The sequence below is a fragment of the Epargyreus clarus genome, unplaced genomic scaffold (genome assembly GCF_041222505.1).
Source record: "Epargyreus clarus isolate Ecla_fem2 unplaced genomic scaffold, WU_Ecla_fem_2.2 ptg000021l, whole genome shotgun sequence".
NCBI classification, from domain to species: domain Eukaryota; kingdom Metazoa; phylum Arthropoda; class Insecta; order Lepidoptera; family Hesperiidae; genus Epargyreus; species Epargyreus clarus.
The window spans coordinates 3,088,505-3,111,044 of NW_027332228.1; the positions used below are offsets into that span (position 1 = coordinate 3,088,505).

The window sequence follows — 22,540 nt, forward strand, 5'->3', positions numbered from 1 at the left end:
GTCATATTTCAACGAAGTGCAGTTTTCAATCGACATTTACCCAATAAAGTGACCTGTCTCACTTAAAGTGATCACCGAATGAAAGGATTATTCGTTGACAAATGATAAAAACATTATAAAATGACTTATCAACGATGTTATTGAAAGCAACAAAGAGTCGAAAATGATGTAAATGCCCTTTGACTTTTTAGCAATGCATTTCTTCCATGAAGTTATCGTTTATCGCTTATAGTTTATTCGTTCGTGATTGCACAAACCGTTTGTCCGTACCCAGTTATGTAATAAAGGTAGAGGCTGACTCCAACATCCCAAGAGACTGAACCGTAATAGAATTTTGTAACGTCCTCATATATTATTTGTTCATACACTTCGATTCTCGATTTATTTCGTCCCCGATTCTCCACAGACCTAATATTTTCAATTTCAAAATATTTTACGAACGAGCTGCATTAATAGAAATGTCTAAAGTAATTGATTATGTTTTAAGGTTAAAGGTGAAGTTTGAAGGTAGCCTTTGTGGTTAGACTCCGGCGGTACCACTACCATACCTAATTCAGCGTAATAACAGCAATATAAAGCGCTGCTTTGTTTTGGTTTGAAGGGCGTGGTTATGAGGACTTATTTTCCCGAGGCATTTCAACTTAGTCCTCTGGTTTAGCAACGCATTTGTGACCGACCTTAGATAGGAATCTAATCTTATCTAGAGTTATTACAGATATGTATAAGCGTAGTAGATAGTAGACTTACTGAATGCTGTAGACTAACTCGTTTGTTTCTCCTATATTATAAAAAATATTCCGGTTCGCTCAGAAGTACTTCTCATTTCCATATGCTTACTTACGTAAGCACTGCACTGGACATTGCTCTTATAAGAATAATGGTTTTAAAATGAAGCCATAAATCACAGAAATCTTTATTTTCGTGGAATTTACCTTCCACTGCATGATGCATGAGCAACTTACACGAGAACTATATTTTAAGAAAATAAATTCAGAAGAGACAAATACTCTACTTTTGTTCTTTTGGATGTGATAATAAAGGGCAGCAACGTACTCTACTCTTAAGTGGAGTGCATATATTTTTGTCTGCTTCATCACACTAAGTAAATTTGTTCCTTCATCGATATCAAAATTTAGATTAAAACATGAATTTTGAATTATTGCTTTTAGATCCAAGGGAAGCCAATAATTCAGCAGAGGATCTTACCCAGCCCAGCGGTGTCCATCGATATTCCGCATTCTGCTCGCAGCACCTCTGCACCTGGTGACGAGAACAATAACATTATATTCAGTCCTTGGAAGGCATTTGGACCTTTCGTAGATACTATACAGGTTCGTATTTTATTGTACTTATATTATACTATTTAAAACAATCCATCACAAACTTAAGTAATCGTTACCTTGATATTCACTAATTTCACTTATTTAATAAAAAAAGGCTTATTCCACAAATCCCCATCAATGGGGATTAGTGAACTTTTTGTCCCATAATCCCCATTGATGCCCATGATGGGGATATGAGGAAAAGTTTTTGAAAAGGTTCACAAATCCCCATTAACCTTATTAACATGAAATAAAATATAAAACAAAATAGAAAGTGATAATCAGCCTTTATTTCTTGTAAGGATAATAAAATCTAAGTTTTACACTCACTGATAAAATCACAGCTTTACATATTTTATTTTAGTTTTATTTTTTAAATATGGTGTTACCGTAATAACAACACCGTAAAAAAATAAAAAAAAGACCGAAGATAGAATTTTATTCTATGTATGTGACAAAATCACGACTTTTGAACTTTCAAGACTTGTCAAAAGCTTTTGACACATTTATTGCTACACTTTTGGCTACACTCGAGAACGAAATAGGTTTTTTCAAGTTTTTGATACAGCATGTCGTGCTAAACTTGTAAACGCAACTTACAGCAAAACATTTCATTTACAAGATAAATCTTTTACACGCAAAGTTTCCATCTAAATTATATTGATTTATTATGATGCCATAACTCTTACAGAACTACAGATAATAGCCGAAAGTAATTCGAGGCTTCGCATAAATTTTCCATAACTAATTCACGTTAAACAATAAATTCAGTAGATATCCGAGATTTTCTTAGAACAATTATTATTCTCTAATTGGTTTCAGACGTTGATTAATGATATCTTGCCAACGACCGATGTTTTCATCTCCAAACGTTTCGGTTTCTTGAACATATTCATTATTTCGTGTTATGTTTTTATTGTTGTTTGGGAGATGAATAAGCAGATTACGCTGAATATCCTTCATTAATATGTACGGAATGAGGCTCATTAGTCGATTGTTTTTCTTTAAGTCTATTTAAATTTTTCTTTGCTATAGGATGGAGAATTATTACCAAGTCAAGATACAGTAGTATTTCCAACTCCAAGAAGCAGTGATGGGTCTTTAGATGAAGATGTCACGGATCCGATGCCTACCACAGAAACTTCCAAAAAGGTAAAGTTCGTTTTTCTAAGTAAGTCTCTTAATGGTACCAGTTAGATATATTTTGATTTACAGATTCCAAATTACCCTTGAGTATAATGCCTGAAATTAAGTTGTAATGCTTCAGATTGATATTGTAGCTAATGCGAACTCTTACAACCTCCAAGTCTTATACGTCTGTAATTTTAATCAAACATTACGTTTAGTTTGTTACGAAAGTTATATATATACTCGTATATATTTATGTGGAACATTTTTGCTTCAAAACATCTTCGGAAGCAATTTGAAGTGTATATCTATCAATATAACGTATTTGTATCGTAAAACTGCTTTTTTATGCTGGTGTGTGAATTTTATGCGTCACACAAAGTCCTATGCTACACTTGATCAACTTAACATATTACAATATATTAATTACTTATACCAACATATTTATACGACTGACAATTCAACATCTTCCAAAGTGCAGAAAAGTTCACTAAAACCGGCAATAGAATCCAAATATTATCTCTTAACTTTCCTGTGTACACTTGATAAACTTCTATTTCCTGGTAATACTGACAATTTACTTTGACCTCAACAGGTTGCATCAATTAGTCAGTTGTCGTTCATGGTGCGGCCCGACAGCTTCGAGAGAGGCCAGTTACGGCTGACCTGCATCTCGACAGTGCACTCGGTGTACAGCGAACAAGCCGAGCTGGTCATCAATGAGGAACGTCCTCAGATCGCGTCAGTTCTTGGAACGAGGGACGGGTCCGCAGGTATGTGCTTAATATATAACACACGTAATATTAAATGTTGCTATTTCTAATTATTGTGTCATTTAATATATTATTAACAAGGATATTGAAAGTGAAGCGAAGAGGTGAGTTGAACAGACTAGTGAACTGAGAGTAAGGGCTGTCCGTCTTTAAACATTACTAAATTACAAGTATATAATAGTTTGATGTAATGTCTTCATTGTCTCAGACTTGTCGATTTAGATTATAAGTAGTGCAATTTGCACATAGATAATAATTATTTCGCCCAAGTTTAAAAGCAATTAGCCTTAGGTTAAAAGATAAATACGAGTATGTGTCACAGAATTATTGTACTTGCATAATATATTGTCTGCAATAGACTACACGTATTGATGTACGAATATCTTTATTGGAAATATAACCGATGTTCTTTAATTAAATTTAATACGAAAATGTGGTGTACAAGTGAATAACAATTTCCGTTGATCCAATAACGACACAATATGCATATGCAAGCAACGAAACTGACGTACAGCTGATAACATTGAGCTGTAATTTAAATCCGTTATTTTGTCACCGTGAAGCGAAATTCGATATTAATCACGAGAGAATCCGTTGAAAGCATTTTACAGATCGACGCGGCTCACTGAGCGCATTATTTGCTTATAGCCAATGGATTTCAACTTCATTTTGCAACGAACTAGAAAATTACAAACGTTTAAGTTTGTATCCGGTGCTGATTGGAGTGATAGTGTATCAGCGTTAGTAACACGGAACTTTCTATCAATGTTAGTATTTGACTAATTTTTCATGTTTCAATATTGATAAGAAGCTTTCGATACTTAATTAGTATTATCAGTTTGAATACTAAGTGATGAGGAGTTTTTTAATGTAAGATTTGAAAGAGATTTATTTACTTACAAAGAAATGAAACATACGTGACATTATCCCATCCAATAAAACTCCAAAATCTATTACACAGTACTCAATATGAGAGCGTTCCCCAAGGTACACAACTAGCACCACTATACCTAATAGAACTAAAACACTTGGTCTTGTCAATCAATAAGCGTCTCATGAAAAATTCATCCAAGTTCCACCGAGAGCCTTCTATCTCCGACCGGACTACTAAGCTGACTCAAATCGCGGGGAATTTTTATATTTCGATGTAAACAGTGCCTTTGAATACGTGAACGCAAACCAATCCCACTCTACAATTCAAATATTTGCTGCAACTGACTTGCGTTGCAATTTGCCTCGAGGGAACTTTCGGGTGAAACGCGAGTGGTTCTTGCCAACTGAATAAATATATTACGCTAAAAAATCGCACCGGTATCCGTGTAAACATCGTTATCTTGGATTTTGAAGATATTTTAAAGTAAAATATGTTGAGAGCTCTATTTGCGTAAATGGCCCGTGATATTACAATTCTGATGTATTTTGAATTATATTGATTAGGTTATGATACTCTTAGTATTTTTTATCTCTTTGCAAAAGGCATATTCAAGTAGTCTGAGCAATCTCAAAGATTTAATATACATATTATAGATACATACAACATAGGAAGGTATGTTTTATGGTAGGATATGGTATACCTTAGCACTAATCATTCGTTGTCTGGTTCGATGATTGAGAGGAGAGACAGTTACTAGAAGCATTTCAACTTCCTGGTAACCTGGAAATTAATCACATTATAGCAACGCGTCGGAGACAAGCCTCATTTCAATCCTATCTGCCGTCTGTTGCAAATGTTCTTATGTGATAGTGACTAGTCATTATTAAGTGGACTGAATTCAATAAAAAAAAAACTTTTTTGTGCGTTTTGCATTGCACGTGGCATCAATTATTTTGGGATTTTAGGGTTATTAAGCTTCGGCTGTACGTGTCCATCACACTATATCCCCTACAACTAACAAAGCCGTGCATTGGTAGATTTGCGCTAACAGGGCAAATGTAGAACGTAAATGAATGTAAATAATTGAAACAGTATTTCACTTCCATGTTTTCTATGATTCTAACCAGATAAACCAAAATCAACACGTCTGTAAAATGTATTACTTATAAAAATATATTCAATTTTTCACTTATTCCATTAAAATCATTCATACAAACTTTTATTACAAAGCAATGAAACCATTAATATAATTAACAAAGTGAATATTGAAATGAATTCTTTTATGAATACAATTATGTTGACTTTTAAAAATTATATATTTTAAAATATCACGTTTTCGGGAAGCTTTTAAACTTCGTCTAATAACTTAGCTTATAAAAAAAAATATTAGACAAATATTTGTGTTTCGGGCCTGCGCTCAAAATCGGTAGAACTAAAACTAGTACTAAACGTAAAAAATCCTACAATGATCTTAATGGTATAAATTACTAATTAAAACCATATTGTGACATAAATGTTTTGCTTGGACATTTTATAGATGGAGTACTAATACTTCTAACCGTAAATACAACAGATCTTCCATTCGTCACTAAGTCAATAAACAGAACACAATAAAAACCCGATGGTGTAATCCTAACTAGTACTCGCACAAACGTAATATCTGCGATTGTGAAAATTTGCAACGCAGAGCGACGCAGCTTATTGGGTGACGAGAAATCCCGATATTCTCCCTCAGCATCGGCTTTGTGAATGGCATCAACCGTATATGAAGGCAATTATTCAAATGTTTGTTGCCAATGTTTGTTTGTTTGACAAATATGGTGCTTGCGAATTGGGAATAAGAAGCAATAATTAATTATTTGTTTGTTAGTCGGTAGTTTGGTTACTTGATTTGAAAACATGAGTAAACGTTAAACCTATTTTCGATTAATCAATTTTGATTCAGGAAACGATATATTTACTGCTTTTCGACTTCTTCTTTATTAACTATCCGGTTTAAAAATTCCGATTAAAAATTCGGTTTTAATCAATTTGTTGGTTTAACCAACAAAATAGTCGTTAATCAAGACGTCCTTTTGTATCATATTGTATAATGTATACAGCTTTCGATCAACATAAATATAATTCTTACGGAAACAGGTTTAATTATTTTAAATAACTAAAAACTATCAAGCACATTTTGACCCGATATTTGATCAAACACCACAAGCAACGGAAAAGTCAGATAGCATACACTATTCGACAGTAAAGCTTCTTTGCTTGTCTCGTTTTGTTTTTAGCTTTATCTGCCTTCCCACTATAATCTGTTGCAAGCATCTACTTGCATTTCAAACTTCTCATTCGGATTAGGCTTTAACAACGGAGTCCCAATACCCCAGTTATCCGAGTTTAGCTTGTACACAAGCACAAGCCGTCCTATATGAATTCAGTCATTCAAAATGTACTCCCAGAGTCTCATTACCCGTTTCTCGTCCGAATATTCCGGTCGAACGAACAAAGGTAAGGAACGGAAAGGAACTGAGCTACAACAGTTAACAAGTTCTAGAGCCAATATTTCTTAACAACTTATTTTAAACTGTATTCGTGCACTTTTCTCGTTTAATTATTCCTTAATAATGGGCCATGAAGAGAATTAAATTATTTTGATTAAAAAATATGCAATAGTTATAATATCTAATATAAGTGACTTCTTCATTTTTATATCAAAACACTATTGTTTACAATTACATTCTTAAGTAAAAATACTAAAAAAACAATTAAATTCATAATGTTGAATTAATAAGTCATATCATGGATACCAAGTAGGTAAATAACAGAGTTGGGCTTGTACAACTCAAATACATGAAATACAAGCACAAGTAGTATCACACTCGTACCTGCCTATAACTTACCTACATTACACAAACCCGCATTAAAAACCCAATATCACGGATCACGCACATTGGAAACAATATCCGAGCTTGGCTTGTAAACAAGCCGAGCCGGTATATGAAGGCAATCATTCAAATGTTTGCTCGCAGCATCTCACTGCCCGTTTGTCGACTGAATTCGGTCGAGCGAGCAAAGGTAATGTTTAGTGTACGCAGGCGATGTGTGCGAGCATTGTTTACTCGCTAGCTGCGAGTAAACATGCGTTTGCTTGTATACGCTTTGACGCCTTGACAACGGGAGCAGAAGACAGCTGTACTAACTAGGCGCAATCTGATAATATATCCGTGCAATCAGTATGTGGATTTTAACGTATGTAGATTTAAGGATTGTGTACAATAGGCTTTTGGCTACCTATATAAAGATACATGATGTGGATTTTCATAATCATTCCTGTGTTGCATAGATTTTAAGGCCAGTTTTTATATTATTCTCGCCTGTGGAGAAATCAAATGTTATTTAAAAAACAATATACGATATTTATTTTATACAATTTACATAAAAATATATTTCAAATTATTTTGTTTTCAGAGACCAAAACTTGTCGTAACGTTTCCAGTTGAAGTTATATACAAAATTCTAAAAACAAAAATAGTTCACTATACATGATTTATACCCAAAATAGTCAGGCGGTCGGTTCTAAGTGTTAACCTTTCTTAATTATACGCGTTTTGTTACTTGAAGTAAGGTACTACGTCGAAAATCCAGTTAAATATATAGTCAGATAGTTAATCCAGTTCCGATACAATGTAAAAGAATATTGACTACAACACTGAATATTAATTTAGTGTAAAAGAATCATTTAAAGTTCCACACTTGGATTTTAAGCCGTTTCCATTTAAAATAACACTGCATTTGACGATGTACCTACTCTCTTAAAATTCAGATTGTATAAAATGATAATACCCCGATTTAAGTACTTGTATCATTGAGAGCGAATAAAGTGAAAAACGAAGCGATAAAGTTACAAAAGCTGATATGAGGCGCAATATTTAGAAACAAGAAACAGTTGGAAATTAACACAAGAAACGAAATAATATTCCAGGTTGCCCGCAAGTCATCGTTTTCAAAAAGTATAAATCGCCTCGTCACATTTCGGTTGCGACACTACGTACCACAATCAGACGCATTAAACAATTATACCTACATTGTGTATAAATAACGATGTCGACAAGATGGCAATTTTTATACAATTATTGTATAATTAACGGTGTATACTAGATCTGACCATTCTCCGTTTACAAGCTTCTTAGATTTTAGGGTTGAAGTCAATTAAAAATAAAATCTTATTAAAATATCAGGTCAAAATCCTTAGCTAAATTCTCGCTTATCGTTTTTAACTTTCTATTATACAAGTCATTTAAGGCGACTGACTCACAATTGTACCAAGTTCGTATTTAAATTTTTACAGTATCCAGTTTTGTAGCGAATTGGAATGTTCTACGTCTTTGGACTATCTGAGAAGACAATTCTTGTGAAATGATATTTCAGAACGTCAGTATTTACTTGCATACAAAATCACAGCGACATTCGGAGACAATTCGATAGTGAATGCAGTTACGTTGAAGCAAGTTTGTGTGCAATGGACTAGTGTTGCGAGTGAGTTAGCTCTGTACATATTGTTACTTATAAATCCCACAGGAATAAACTGGTCGACACTGTATATTGAACGTCCGTCACATCGTACAATAAGGTTATAGGCAAGCATACTGATTTTGACAAAGAACAATGTAGATTGTTATTCCCAATTTACCTATAAGCAGTATATTCTAATGTCAGGTGTACATTAGTGTGGTAAAATTCCCACGTACCCGACTCCCTACGAGATAACTTTTGAAGGTTCCCCCTCGTGAACAAAAAAATACTCGCCAAGTACAAATGAGTAGGCGCGAATACGAGTTTGTAAATTATATAAATAATGATTAATATGATTTTTCGAATATGAATTCAATCTTGAATAGACACGGAATACTCATTAATAAATTAGGTTACACCTTATTCAAATCTCATTCTTTCGAAATTGATTCATATAGAACTCTTTTTGAACGTCAAAAATCTACCATCACTTTGGATGGTGTGGCTATGGAGAAAAATTATATCAGATGCAATACTGTAAGTATTGTATAATAAGGTCACCTGACACGTATTATAATTAAAGGCATCAGTTTCTCATAAGTAAGATAATAATATGATGATGTAAAATAATATTGCTCGGATGCACTAATTAGCTAAATTACCAAATATTAGTAATATTAATCCTACAAAATTTAATGTTGCCATATTATGTAAGCTATATTGCATAAATCACTCATCGATGCAAAACAAAACAAGGCTTTGTTTTTTTACTAAAATAATTCCTTAATCATCACTGTTAACTTACTCAGAGATAGAAATACGTTTTATAAAAATATAGCGATTCTAAGAAAATGTCAACTGATATTACTCCAATTCGTTATCCTTAAGTGAAAATTCCATGAAAATTACACAGATTAAGCCAAAAAGAGCAAAAAAGGAAATTTAAAAATCCCCCATTCTCTCCCTTTTATGGATAGTACAAAAACGTGTAAAGCAATGAATTAATTAGGCAGATTTATGGTAAAAACAAAAACAATAATTAAATATTCATTACGGCGAATTATCGCGTTTCCTTTGTTTCCGTGAAGAAAAAAGTCTTAAGGCCTTGTTAATATTTTTTAAAAGCAGTTTAACTTGTAAAACTGAAGATATTATTTTAACTTTGTGATCGTATATTTAAAACTAAACAGGAGCAGCTGTAGGGCCTGTTTCCTGTCACATGTGTGCACGCATTATGTACGCGAGGGGATCTGTAACCTTAGTAAGCGTTTTTACGTTTTTTACAAAAATGACTGTTTTGTATTCGTTTACATATTTGCCCATACAATTTCCAATCAGCGCCCCTAGCGCATTTATCAGAACTAAAGTGTCAGTAACGTAACAAAATGTGTAAATTGACAAAATGGCGCTTTATGTTTTGTCTCTCTTTTTTGCGAACATGTGAGGGACACAAAACGTTTATCGTCACTTGAGCACTTACTTATTGTTACGTTTACTCAGTCTACGGAAGCAAACGGAACAGAATAATGGATTGAGTAAACGTAACGTAAAATTGTGGGATGTTGTGAAAACTCATAGTAAGGGATACAATCCGCTAGGAGCGCGTCCGCTACTGGTCCGCGTGGATACTTTTCCTGTCACGCATGCCACACGAATACAAAGACAATGCAGCGAATAAATACATGCGTGCGATATGTGCTTATTTTTAATTTCGAAACAGCATTATGTCTCCATGTAAATAGTACAAACCAACTTAAACACTATTTTATATTATGTTGCAATTTATACAAGTTTATATTATTGAAGTTTTATATGCGGTAAAAACTGGTCTGCGTGTTATGTTATTACTTTCGTGTACACACGAAACACCACACTCGTGAATATGTCGTATTTGTTTTGCAAAATAAACACTCATTTTATTTATTGAAGCACCAAAACTCATGTACTTGTGGCCGCTGTAGGTAGGGAGGCGATCATTTTCAATTTCAAAACGAACTTTATACCTGAATTTTATGTTTAAAATTAGTCCAGACGGACATTAAATTGAAACATCTATAATGTTATCAATTGAGTTTTTAATTACACAGCGAGTATTTAGTAATTAAAAACTTAATTCATTAAATCAACATCAATTAAACGTCTCGCATTAGACGTAACTTCATCTGACTTTACAATCGGCTACGACTCGTTGTAGATGCAGCTTCTTCTAATTATAAAATGGGCAACGTCTAACGGCAATCGCAGCTGCGTCTGACTGTAATCACAGTAGAAATATATCCATATTTGTACTATATTTGTTGTATCCATATTTCTTGTTTGTATATGACCATATTGGTACTGTGCTGTAATAGCGGTTACTTCATGCTATAGACGCAGCTTCGTCTCACTGTAGTAGTGTCTACGTCTCGCTGTAGACGCAGCTTAGTCTGACTAAAATCTACTACGTCACTGGGTATTAGCAGCTACGTCTCGCTGTAGACGCAGCTTAGTCTGACTAAAATCTACTACGTCACTGGGTAGTAGCGGCTACGTCTCTCTGTAGACGCAGCTTAGTCTGACTAAAATCTACTACGTCACTGGATAGTAGCGGCTACGTCTCGCTGTAGACGCAGCTTAGTCTGACTAAAATCTACTACGTCACTGGATAGTAGCGGCTACGTCTCGCTGTAGACGCTGCTTGGTCTGACTGTATGCAGCTTCATCTGAGTGCATAATATCCTTCATCTCGCTGTAGACGCAGATTCGTCTGACAGTAGTAGCGGCTACGTATTGCTGTAGACGCAGCGTTGTTTGTTGCAGCAGCGAATACGCATCGCAGCTTCATCTGAGCGTAGATTTAGCTACGTAATTGGAAGTGCGAGGCTAAAATTCCCGACATGCGCATCCGGATTTTTAAAAAAATTAAAAATCAGCAAAATTATAATTTCGTAAGCCACCTAAAATAGTGATAAATCACTAATGTTCTTATCCTATTCCTTCTACATTTAAGTTTTCTAAGAAACAAATCCTTAAATCGTAGCTCCACAAAGCTAGATAAGATGGAGTGACAAATGGCGGTCGGCTGTCACTCACGTTAGCGACTTGAATGGCAATACAATTTCCCAAGTCGTTCACCAGTTTTTTCTTCAATCTATCTTAAGTGTGTAGTCTAATTGTCTTTTTCTCGCTCTTAATAATCAATCTATCTAATGCTTGAGACTAAAGATCTATATTTGAAATAAACATATTCAATAGCTTGATTCGTAATAACGATCGTTTATGTGATATGCATTATGACAGTGAAAACTTAATTATGCCTACTTTTATATTATAAAATGTTAAGACTTAAACTTTAATTAAAATTATGAAGTTAAAATAATCTTTGCAATTGGTCCTTTCATATCATATATCAAAAGTAACAGGGGGCACACTTAACTTAATAAGTTCTGTTTAAATATTAATAATCAAAAGTTTCTTAGGTCATTATGAGCAAGACCATTGGGAAAACGAAAAACGACTTCAGTCTATTTCTACCACAAAATAGCAATACTTCGTGATATTGTATTTCAGACTGAAAGGACTAGAGACAATGTCCTTAATCCTCTGGGATAGCAAAGCAATTATGGGAGATCTCAGGTGAGGTTCGTTATAGATCTCTCATGCTCTGTGAGAATATATTATCAGGTGAGGGCTATTTTCACACATAGGTGACATAGGTTCCGTTTGCTACTGTCTTTACAAGGGTAAGTGTTCCGAGGAACTATTTGATATAATACCTACGTAAGAATTTCCCAATCACATCACTTTTATTTTATTTTATTTTATTTTATTTTTATTTGGGAAACATACAATATTTAATACATACAGTAACTTTCACACAGACATAACAAAAATCAGCAAAGTTTCAAATCACTTTGTGAAAAATGAAATTCATGGTTCTCAATCTCGTTGTTTTTACCACGAAATCGAGGTAATCCTGGATTGCTATACTATGTTTCTACAAAACATGTGCAAAAAGCCCTCCTCCGAAATCGACGATAAATTGGTGACTAATCTTGTGTTGTAAGTTGAATAATCCGAAGTCCGTCAGCCTTATCATTAAAGTAAACAATAAATAAAATAAATACTCAGAAAACTTAAGAAGCTTTCGCAAAATCTCCGTCATTTCTAAATCTTATTTGAAAATCTTATAAGCATCGTAATAGACCGATTCTACGTCTTAACATAGGCATAAACTTTTTCTGAATACCAGTTAACTTACAAAGATCCCTTAACTTTGTAATAAGAGCCGAAATTAAATTTATTCCCCGCCTTTCTTCAGCTTATTCAGCAAAAACAAAGTCTCCACACTAGACACAAATCCCCGATATGACGAATATAGATGATAATCCGCGATCATTATTACGTTTCGCGCGCGAGGAAAGAATTTCTTTATGCTGATTATGTCGTAAAGGATCCGTTCCTTTATCGAAAATTTAAATTTTAATAATCGCGACGAACTCTTCGGAACTTAAAGAAATTCCGAGGGGAAAAGTATTTGAGTACGTACCTACTTGGAGTCTAGTTTTCGCAGAAAGATCGTGGGCTGCCTCAAATTAACTTTGTGAGTCTTAGGTCGGGTATTTTTTTGTCCTTAACTATATTTTCAGGGGGTGAAAAGAAAGGAATATTTGAGCTTTGGAATTTGAAGTATCCCTTCGTAACTGATGCGTCTATATAACGTATAGGTATTTGATATAATTCATTTTTATCGTTAAGGATATATATTTTACAAAGTTTGTTTATACATAATTATAGTTCTACTCATTATTCTATAATTATAGTCTACAACCCAGTATGGATAAGTAAGACTTCACATACTTTTTAAAAATAGAAAACTGTCTGACGCTTAAAATCCAATATTTTTATCATCAACACAATGGCTGAAAATCATTATTTTCAAAACATGTTCCTCTTTTTTTAATTCTTCTACTCTATCATACCTTTTTGAAATATACATCAAAAATCAAAAACACAAAAAAATTAAAACTAAATTCTATTACTACCATTTCGTTACACACAATTTAATAATTACAAAAATGTTTCCCACCGGCAAAATAAAAATCTTTCCCCACCGCAACGTTCTTAAAGACTTCCCACATGTGAGATGCTCGCACTTACTTAAGCACTTTAAATAATTAATAAACTCACGTTGCATTTAATTACCAGCAAAGAGCGCACTTACAGTAAATAAATGTGTTTAAGAAACTGTTTTTCTTTTTATTTTCTACACAAAATGCTCTAACAGGCTCTCTGGTAAAGAATAGTAACTCGTTAAATACACGATTAGTTAGAATGAATGAAATACGGGTTTTGTTTAATTAATGCATATTAAGGATGCCTCTATCTATAAATGAATTTGAGTTCATCAAGTTAAGAACTTTTAAAATAGATTATTATGTGAGAAATACATCTTCAGATTTTACCGTATGTGATTGTATGTGTTAGTGACGACGAACAATTTCACCTCGAAACTGCTGCCAAGGAAGGAAGTTGTCACCTATTGTAGGCAGGTACAATACGTGGTAACCACTGACAACATACCGATAACTTCCACATGAGAAATAAATAATAATATATTAAGTAAATTTACATAGACTAGGTATAGGAATTGATTATAGAGCGCCAAAATATTCAATCAGAAACATCAAAGTTAATGTTTAGAAAGCAAACAGCGCGCTCCTTGATGCAGTTTGTGAATAGTAATAATTCTCCAACCGTTTTATCGCGAATGCATTTCCAAACACACGTATCGCATACAATCGTACACGCGGGATACCGTTTGCCTAACATTTGACGACCCGCCGGAATTAATTTCCGATACGAGCGATAATGAACCGGTTTCGGATCATTTGCGTCGATGTTTCGACGCCGACGAAATACACGCGCTGTGCAAATTTGCCAAATGTCCGTTTGATGTGCAACAGCGAAATGCAAATTGGATTGGTGCTTGTTTTTTAACGGCTGGTAAAATTTTATTACAGGTACTTTTAAGTTTAACAAATGTAATTATGGCCTTTAAATGTACTGATTTTTGGATGTCGATAATTGCAGTATTCATAGACGTAGAAATTCGATATTAATTTTTTTGCACGATTTTTTTAAATATAAATAGAAAAGTAACATTTAGTCCAAGTAGTAGTAACTGCCTGTAAATATCGTCGATTATAAACTTGAAAGAAGGAAGAAGACTAAGTTGAAACGCGTCGTGTACCCGTTAACCCACTCGTCAGACAAGAGGGTAGTTTTTCCTGTTATAAGGTAGAATCATAGTCAGGAAAATTCCACTTAAGACATACATTTAAAACATTTTCTTCCCTCAAATACATTTATAAAATGAACGTGCAACCTCTTTGTCAGTAATTAAATGCAACGTGAGTTTGTTATTATTTAAATTGCTTCTGTAATGGCTAATGGCTAAGAACCTGCATGGAACCATCTTTAACAACTGTTGCGGGAAAGAAAAGATTTCCCTCTTATACTGCAATATATTTTGAAGTCGTAATATTTGCAGCACGATCGTCTCTTTCAATTGCATTTCTGAAAGTTTATAGGTTCAAAATTTTATTTGATTATTTATATTTTATCAATAAAGGCTGCTGACTAAAAAATATATGAAACTATCTTTAACAAGTTTTATGGGAAATATTTCCCTCTTCTACTGCAATATATTTTGCGGCCGTAATATTGCAGTGACAGAAACACGGTTGTCTTTAAAAATTAGATATTTGCAATTTCATTTTTAAGTTTATTGGTTCAAAATTGCATTAAATTTTGGGGTAATAATAATGCAATGCCCATAGCATGGTAAATTTCTTAAATATAAGCATTTACAGTTTTGGTTAGTGTTTGAAATTGCATTTGAATTTGTTTTCATTAATTTGCTTACAATTTTTTATCTAAATTATTTTAGTTACGGCAACTAGCTAATACATGTATAGAAGCATCTTTAGCAAGTTTATAGGAAACCTTTTTAGAAGATGGTAGAGCCATTTGTGGTTCGACTCCGGCCGCACCACCGCCACACCTATTTCTGCCTAATAACAGCAGTATAAGGCGGTGCTGTGTTCCGTTTTGAAGGGTGTGGTAAGGGAGACATACTTTATCGAGGCGTGAGGACTAACCTCAGGGGTAGTGGCGCATCTGGGGCCGATTTCAGGTAGGAATATCTAATCCTATCTGGGGTTGATTCCAGTTGTCTCTGGGTGGCAGTAGCCACTTACGGTGGTCTGCATGCTCGTCTGCTACTCCGATATTATAAAAAAGGAAAGAAAAGATTTCCCTCTTCTGCTGCAATATATTTTGCGGTCGTAATATGGCGGCGTCCGTAGCACGGGCGGTTCTTTAAATTGGATTTTCGTAGTTTCATACTTAGAGTTTATTACTTGAAAATCTCATTTGATTTGTTTGTTTTATTACCTTGCAGGTATACGTAAGGTAGTGTGTGTACACATAACACTCAAGATATAGTCTCAGGGTATAAATGTGGAAACCGTTATGTAATATAATTATTTCAGTCTAATTGTCAATTTTATAATGATTTATTATATTCTTATGCTGTCACTATTAACCCTTTGGTAACATTTTAATAAAAAAGTACGTCAGCAATTTCTAAATCCATCTATCTATCTTCTATAACGCTTAATAACATTGTTCATAATCCTAAAATTGCAGTAACCGCTTCGAATGTAAACAACTGTCTATGTATATCTGTTAGGATAAAGCCCGAATATCGATGGAGCTGTTTACATTGGAGAGCTTCGCGGATGCTACGTAGATGAATTTAATCCATCTCCTTAATAAGAATATGAATAATCGATAATAACATAGCAATATATGTATGTTATGTATAACTTGTGTGCCAAGCGTTGGTAAGCATTTTAAAAAAATTTAATAAGTTTATAAATGATTGAATGAAGTAAACATTGAATAAAAGAACTTACACAAATAACAGAAAGAATAAATAAAAATAATCTTTACATTTCTATCTTAGCAAATTAAATATTGTTAGTTTTTGGTTTGTTTGCATGTGTGAACTTTCTTGTAGACAGCTAAATGAATTAATCAGAATCTCACTCAAAGTTAGACGTAAGGATTTTTCGAGGAGTGATTTATAGGCTTTTCCCGAAAAATAGGTAGATTCTTAAGAAAATAAGAAAACCGTACACTAAATATAAAGTACGCATAAGAACAGTAGGACTACCATGAGTTTACAAAAGTATTACTCGCTAGCGACTGCGTAAAATAAATGTATGAAAAATTGTACAGCGCCTCTGGTGGTTACTCGTAGAACTAAAATCCGTAGTGACGTAACTCGATACGTAAAAAACCTATGGAAATCAAATCGCTAGCGAATGTCATTATGATCTATTGCCATACAAATTCGGTCCCATGAGTCATTAATTTGACAGACGTTGTCAAGAAATACCGTAACGATAGTAGTTATTTTATTCACTATAGAATTGAGTAGCTCGCGAGTGAGTGATATAAAAGATATATATCTTCACCAAAGAGCTAATCACTCATCAACTCCGACGATTTTGAATTATATCTTTATATCCGCGTCACACTCATCACTCACTCGGAGTCATTCTGAGTCGGAGTCATTGAGAGAGTCTGATTTGAGTCAAATGCATGACGTATTAAACACTAAATTAAAATATTTTTTCTTTGCTAAGAATATGAAAACAGGGATATACAAATAGTGTTGGCTGTGAAATTCATATATAATTTCTTGCCAGTTTTGTATTAATTATAGGAATCAAAAATGTTGTCAAAAGATTTTGATCTGATTCTCTGAAATACTGATATAAAATGTCGCTTATATCGTTATAGAGCTACTGAGCTAAAGTGAGCTAGTGAGCTAAAAGAGTGATATATATCACTGAGTTCAAAAGATATATCTCGCTCTTTTCACTTTAGTGATATATTTTGCGCACCTCTAATTCACTAGCAAAATGACAATAGTTTTCTATTTACCATTTCTATAGTGGCGTTTCTATGCCAACTCATGGTAATGCTACAGAACGAGAGATACTCGTAACGTGTTTTTTCATAAAGTGAGTATGTATAAATTACATGTATATAAATATTGACGTGAAATTCCAAATTATCTTCTTATTGTCTCTATATATTTTATATTTTATATTTTAAGTAACCAAAGATGCAGTGATGCTCCGACGAACTTAATTAATAACATCTAATTTTCCTTCGAAAACTATATTATATTGTTGTTGTTGCCATATAAATAAAAAAATCGGTAGAGCCGTTTCGGAGGAACGGTAATTAACATTGTGACACGTGAATTTTATATATAAGATATATTCGTCAAATATTTTTCTACTCCGAGCTTCTTATTCAAAAAGTTTGCTGCGGTTGTTAAAATTTAAATTTTCTATAAAGAAGCGGGGAATCCTAAGATATAATCAGCATAAAGACATTCTTTCCGCTGAACGTACTCGTAATAATGATCGCGGTTATATCGGGGTCTTATGTGTAGTGTAAAGCCTTTGTTTTTACTGAATAAGTAGAGGAATAATGAATTGAATAGTTTAGTAGTGTTCTTTATAGGATTCCTCTTTTTTCAAAGAAGCGACGAATACTAACGTCGCGTCCACACTCGGTGTCCGCCGTCAACCCATTACTGTCCCAGCTCTCTCTCATAATGAGAAGGATTAGGCCATAGTCCATCGCGCTGGCCAAGTGCGTATGCAGATTTCCTCACGATGTTTTCTTTCACCGTTAAAGCAAGTGATTAATAATTTGTAATACGAACATAACTTTGACAAAATCAGAGGTCCCTCGATCGAGAGGCCCAGTTTCAACCACAAGGCTATCACTTTTAGCACACACACACATACACACACTTGGCGTTCCTTGATTAGAAACTAAGCTACAAGCGCTTGCAAACCTTCACTAACCATGACAAACACTCTATCCACACATATGAGTTCATGGCGGTTTGTGAAGCTTGCGGACTCTTCATAAGATATAATCAGCATAAAGACAGTCTGCAGAACGTACTCGTAATAATGATCGCAGATTATCTACATACGTCATATCGTCGTGTGTGCAGTATAGAGCCTTTGTTTTTACTGAATAAGCAGAGGCAGCTCAGAATAAATTGATTCTGGTTTTTTTATTCCTTTATTAATGCTTTGTTGGCAAATATTTGAACTAATTGAATAGACGTATGGTTTCGCATGAATCTCGAGTTTCACTTTACAATGTACATAGTCGATAGCATTATGTATTGTAAAATACTTGTATTTTATATTAAATAAATTGATTATAGTACTTAGCTAGTTGAGGTAAAATTTAATTTAATTTTCTATTTTTCTATAGATTGTATTAAAAGGATATAAAATGTACGATTTAGATTTGAGAAGATTTAGTTTTAAAATTGACATATTTAAATCATTTGAATTTAAAAAAGTATTAAAAAAACGGCGAATTCCTTTTGATAATCGTTTAGCTATTCAAATAGAGACGTGAGTGACAGGAGCCCGCCATTTGTCACTAGCTTATCTGCTTTTGTGTCACGTGACGATTTTGGAATTTGTTTTTAAGGTAAAAAGATAGATTGTCAAAGCGTGAATAATGTCTGTTTGAAAAGACTAGATTTAAATCTGCTTGATATTATTAAAAGGAATTTAAAACAGTTAATCTCCTAGCCGCAGAGGTTTTTATTTGTTCTACCGCTAATAATCCGCAGGTTTAATTATAAATAGTGAAGGTGGTAGAACCCGTTGTGGTGACTCCAGCGGCACCACCGCCACACCTATTTCTGCTTCATAACAGTAGTGTTAAGCTCTGCTGTGCTCCGGTTTGAAGAGTGTGGTAAGGGAGACATACTTTTCTGAGGCGTACCACCTTAGTTTTCAGGGGTAGCAGCGCATCTGTGACTAACTTCAGGTAGGAATATCCAATCCTATCTGAGGTTGATTGCAAGCCGCGTCTTTGCGCCGTCATAAAGATGTCGGGGACACCTTTTGATAGTTGTGAATGATAGAGGTTTTGTAAGAAATTAAGTTTATTGCGTGATAATATGATTTGATATGATGTTTGAATGATAGTGTGACACTCGCGAAATTGTCTTGTTTTGTACGTGACAAGTAGTGCACTGAATGGTTCTACGATTGGCGTTATCTCACGAGTCGCATTACATCTCTGATGCGGTGTGGTGAAGAAGACATACTATTTTTATTAGGGCGAGCGAAGCGAGTCCTCTATAATTCGAAAATCTTGCAAGCTTTCCATTCCTTTTTTGGAAAAACTACAGGGCTAATAAATTTGAAACTTAACATAGTTACTTAAGGTCGTGTCTAGATTGGAACAACATGATTGAAATAAGGTTTTATACACAAAGCGTTTCACCGAGGTTTCACCGGTGTATTTTAAAAGCGTTTAGTTTCAAGTTTTTCTTTGTTTTATAATTTAGATATAGGAGTAGCAGACGAGCATGCAGTCCATTCAAAATGGAACACAGCAGCGCCTAACACTGTTGTTATTAGGCAGAAATAGGTGTGGCGGTGGTGCCGCCGGAGTCGAACCTCAAAGCGTTCTACCACCTTCACTAAAACTTTTTGGGGTAGAGTATACCCCAGGTTTTTGGGGTATACCCCAGATACAGATGTCCATGGGCGACAGTAGCCACTTACCATCAGGTGGACTGCATGCTCGTCTGCTACTCCTATATTATAAAAAATACGCAATAACACTTGAACTACAAAAGCACTATGAAAAACAAATAACAAGCCCAATAAACTATTTTGTTTGTTCACAACAGAAAATTATTGTTCGTTAATTCAATGCATGGAAACTGTTGTTTTAAGTTCGCGAGCTGATTATACATAATTATTAACTGTAAACTGTTAACCCTGTAGTTACTCGTCTGTATAAATAGGCATTTCAAACAAACAATGAGCAGTGCAGATAATAACCAATCGTTATAGTAAATATAATTTGCTGTTTCTCTATTTAATGTCAACGAATTCGTGTAACCGGTGGAAATGTTGTTAATTTGACAACGGGTTAAGTTGACATAGAATAATAGAATACTGTACAAATACCTACTCCACGTTTGTTTGTTACGAAATATAAGTAACTACCGAATCGCCGTAATTGGGTCTAAATGAGATTATATTTTTACCTAATAATGGCCACAGATGCTACGGTTGCTACCTCTGAGTACCAAGTTCAAATGGAAGACATTTATTGGTGCCTCCGAAATCGTACCACAAAGACTATCTTCAAATTAATTCGACATACTCGTATAAGTGTATCACCTTAACCACATCCATACATTGTGAGAAGAAATCTGTGAGAAGGGCTTGTGCGGGATTTAGATAATTTTACTTTCTACGTCCAAATGTCTGCCTATTAACAGTAGTGTTAAGTGCTGTTGAGTTCTGGTTTGTAGGGTATGGTAAGGGAGACATACTTTTCCGAGGTGTTCCAGCTTAGTCCTCTAGGGTAGCGGGACATCTGTGGCCGACCTCATTACGGAATATCTAATTCTATCTGGGATTGATTACAGATGTCCATAGGCGCCAGTAGCCGCATACCATCAGGTGGACTGCATGCTCGTCTGCTACTCCTATATTATAAAAAATATGGTATCAATTTTAGAGAAATCGATTCTACTTCAATTTGGATAAGTGGAGCTGCACACAGTGCGGTGTGCTTGCGCGGATGTGCGGATTTAAAACAAAACAAGTTAACGTAAACAACTTTGAAATAACGCGATTGACGTAAGTTAAACGCAAGCGAGAATTGTTGTATAAACAGAGTTTATAAAGACCTTGACGCAAATATACAATTATATTGTTAAAAAAGTAATGATTTTATCAAAATTTTGTTGGTAACAGGACTGACAGACTGACGCTGACTCACTTTGTAGGTAGGGCGGTCGACCCTATGTAAGGCGTCCGTAACTAAGCGATGGATTTACTTCTTTGCTGGCTTTACAAAACTAAATTAATACAAGTAAAACTGTATTAAACTGTATTAAATCTACCGTCGCCACATAATGTCAATTATTGCCGCAGTGGTTATATAGACACATACAGACATACAGACAATTGGTAATATAGGCACGCGTAGGCATTTAATATATAACTTCTTAAAATACTTTATTAAAGTAATTAGAATTGTAATCACATTTGTTTTCAATTTGTGAGGAATCGATCCAAGTTTAATTTGTATAAGTGCACCTGCACACTGCGGCTTCCTTGCGCGAATTTGCGGATTCAGAACAAGTTAATGTAAACAAGTTCGAAATAGCGGGATAGACGTAAGTTAGGAGCGTACTACGAATGTTATAGAGACTTCTAAGGCCAGATATATACTTTCTGTTAATACATCAGTCAAATAGATCTTACGTAGGATCTTTGAAATTTGACATTAATTCTGTAAAATCCAAAATTACCATTACATTTACTCTTATTAATTCATTAATACACTAATTTAATTCATTTTTAAGTGTATTTACATTACATTTTACTTTTAATCCTCTTTTGTAACTTACGTCATGTTAATTTATCTAGCCTTGTTATCTGTTATTTTTTACTACTACATAATTATTTGAACACCTAATTATCAGATTTCCCTGAATTATACTATCAGTAAAACAATAAATCGAACGAAATTCAAGAGCTTTAGTTCATATTTCTTATTTGCGAGAAATCGATTAAAGTTTAATTTCGATAAGTGCAGTTGCACACTGCGGACTCGTAGTACGCGCGGATTCAGAACAAGTTCACGAATACAAGTGAGGAATTGTGCGGTTTAAGCTATAAGTGGAACGCGGACTATTTGGATCATAAGCGATAGCGATTTCTTTAATCTTAGAATGCTATAGAGATGCTAGATGTTACACATTTTATATTCTCGTATAAAGGAAATGTAGTTTATAGTAGCTT

General features: G+C 34.3%; 1 protein-coding gene across 1 annotated transcript in view; it reads left to right on the plus strand.

Annotated features, from left to right (window-relative positions):
* Positions 1-22,540, plus strand: part of LOC140750996 (uncharacterized) — a 342,338-nt gene that overhangs the window by 286,128 nt on the left and 33,670 nt on the right. The window contains exons 6-8 of the mRNA XM_073084780.1: positions 1,170-1,331; positions 2,358-2,474; positions 3,046-3,223. Coding sequence (XP_072940881.1) covers positions 1,170-1,331; positions 2,358-2,474; positions 3,046-3,223 — 457 coding nt within the window. The remainder of the gene's footprint in view (positions 1-1,169; positions 1,332-2,357; positions 2,475-3,045; positions 3,224-22,540) is intronic.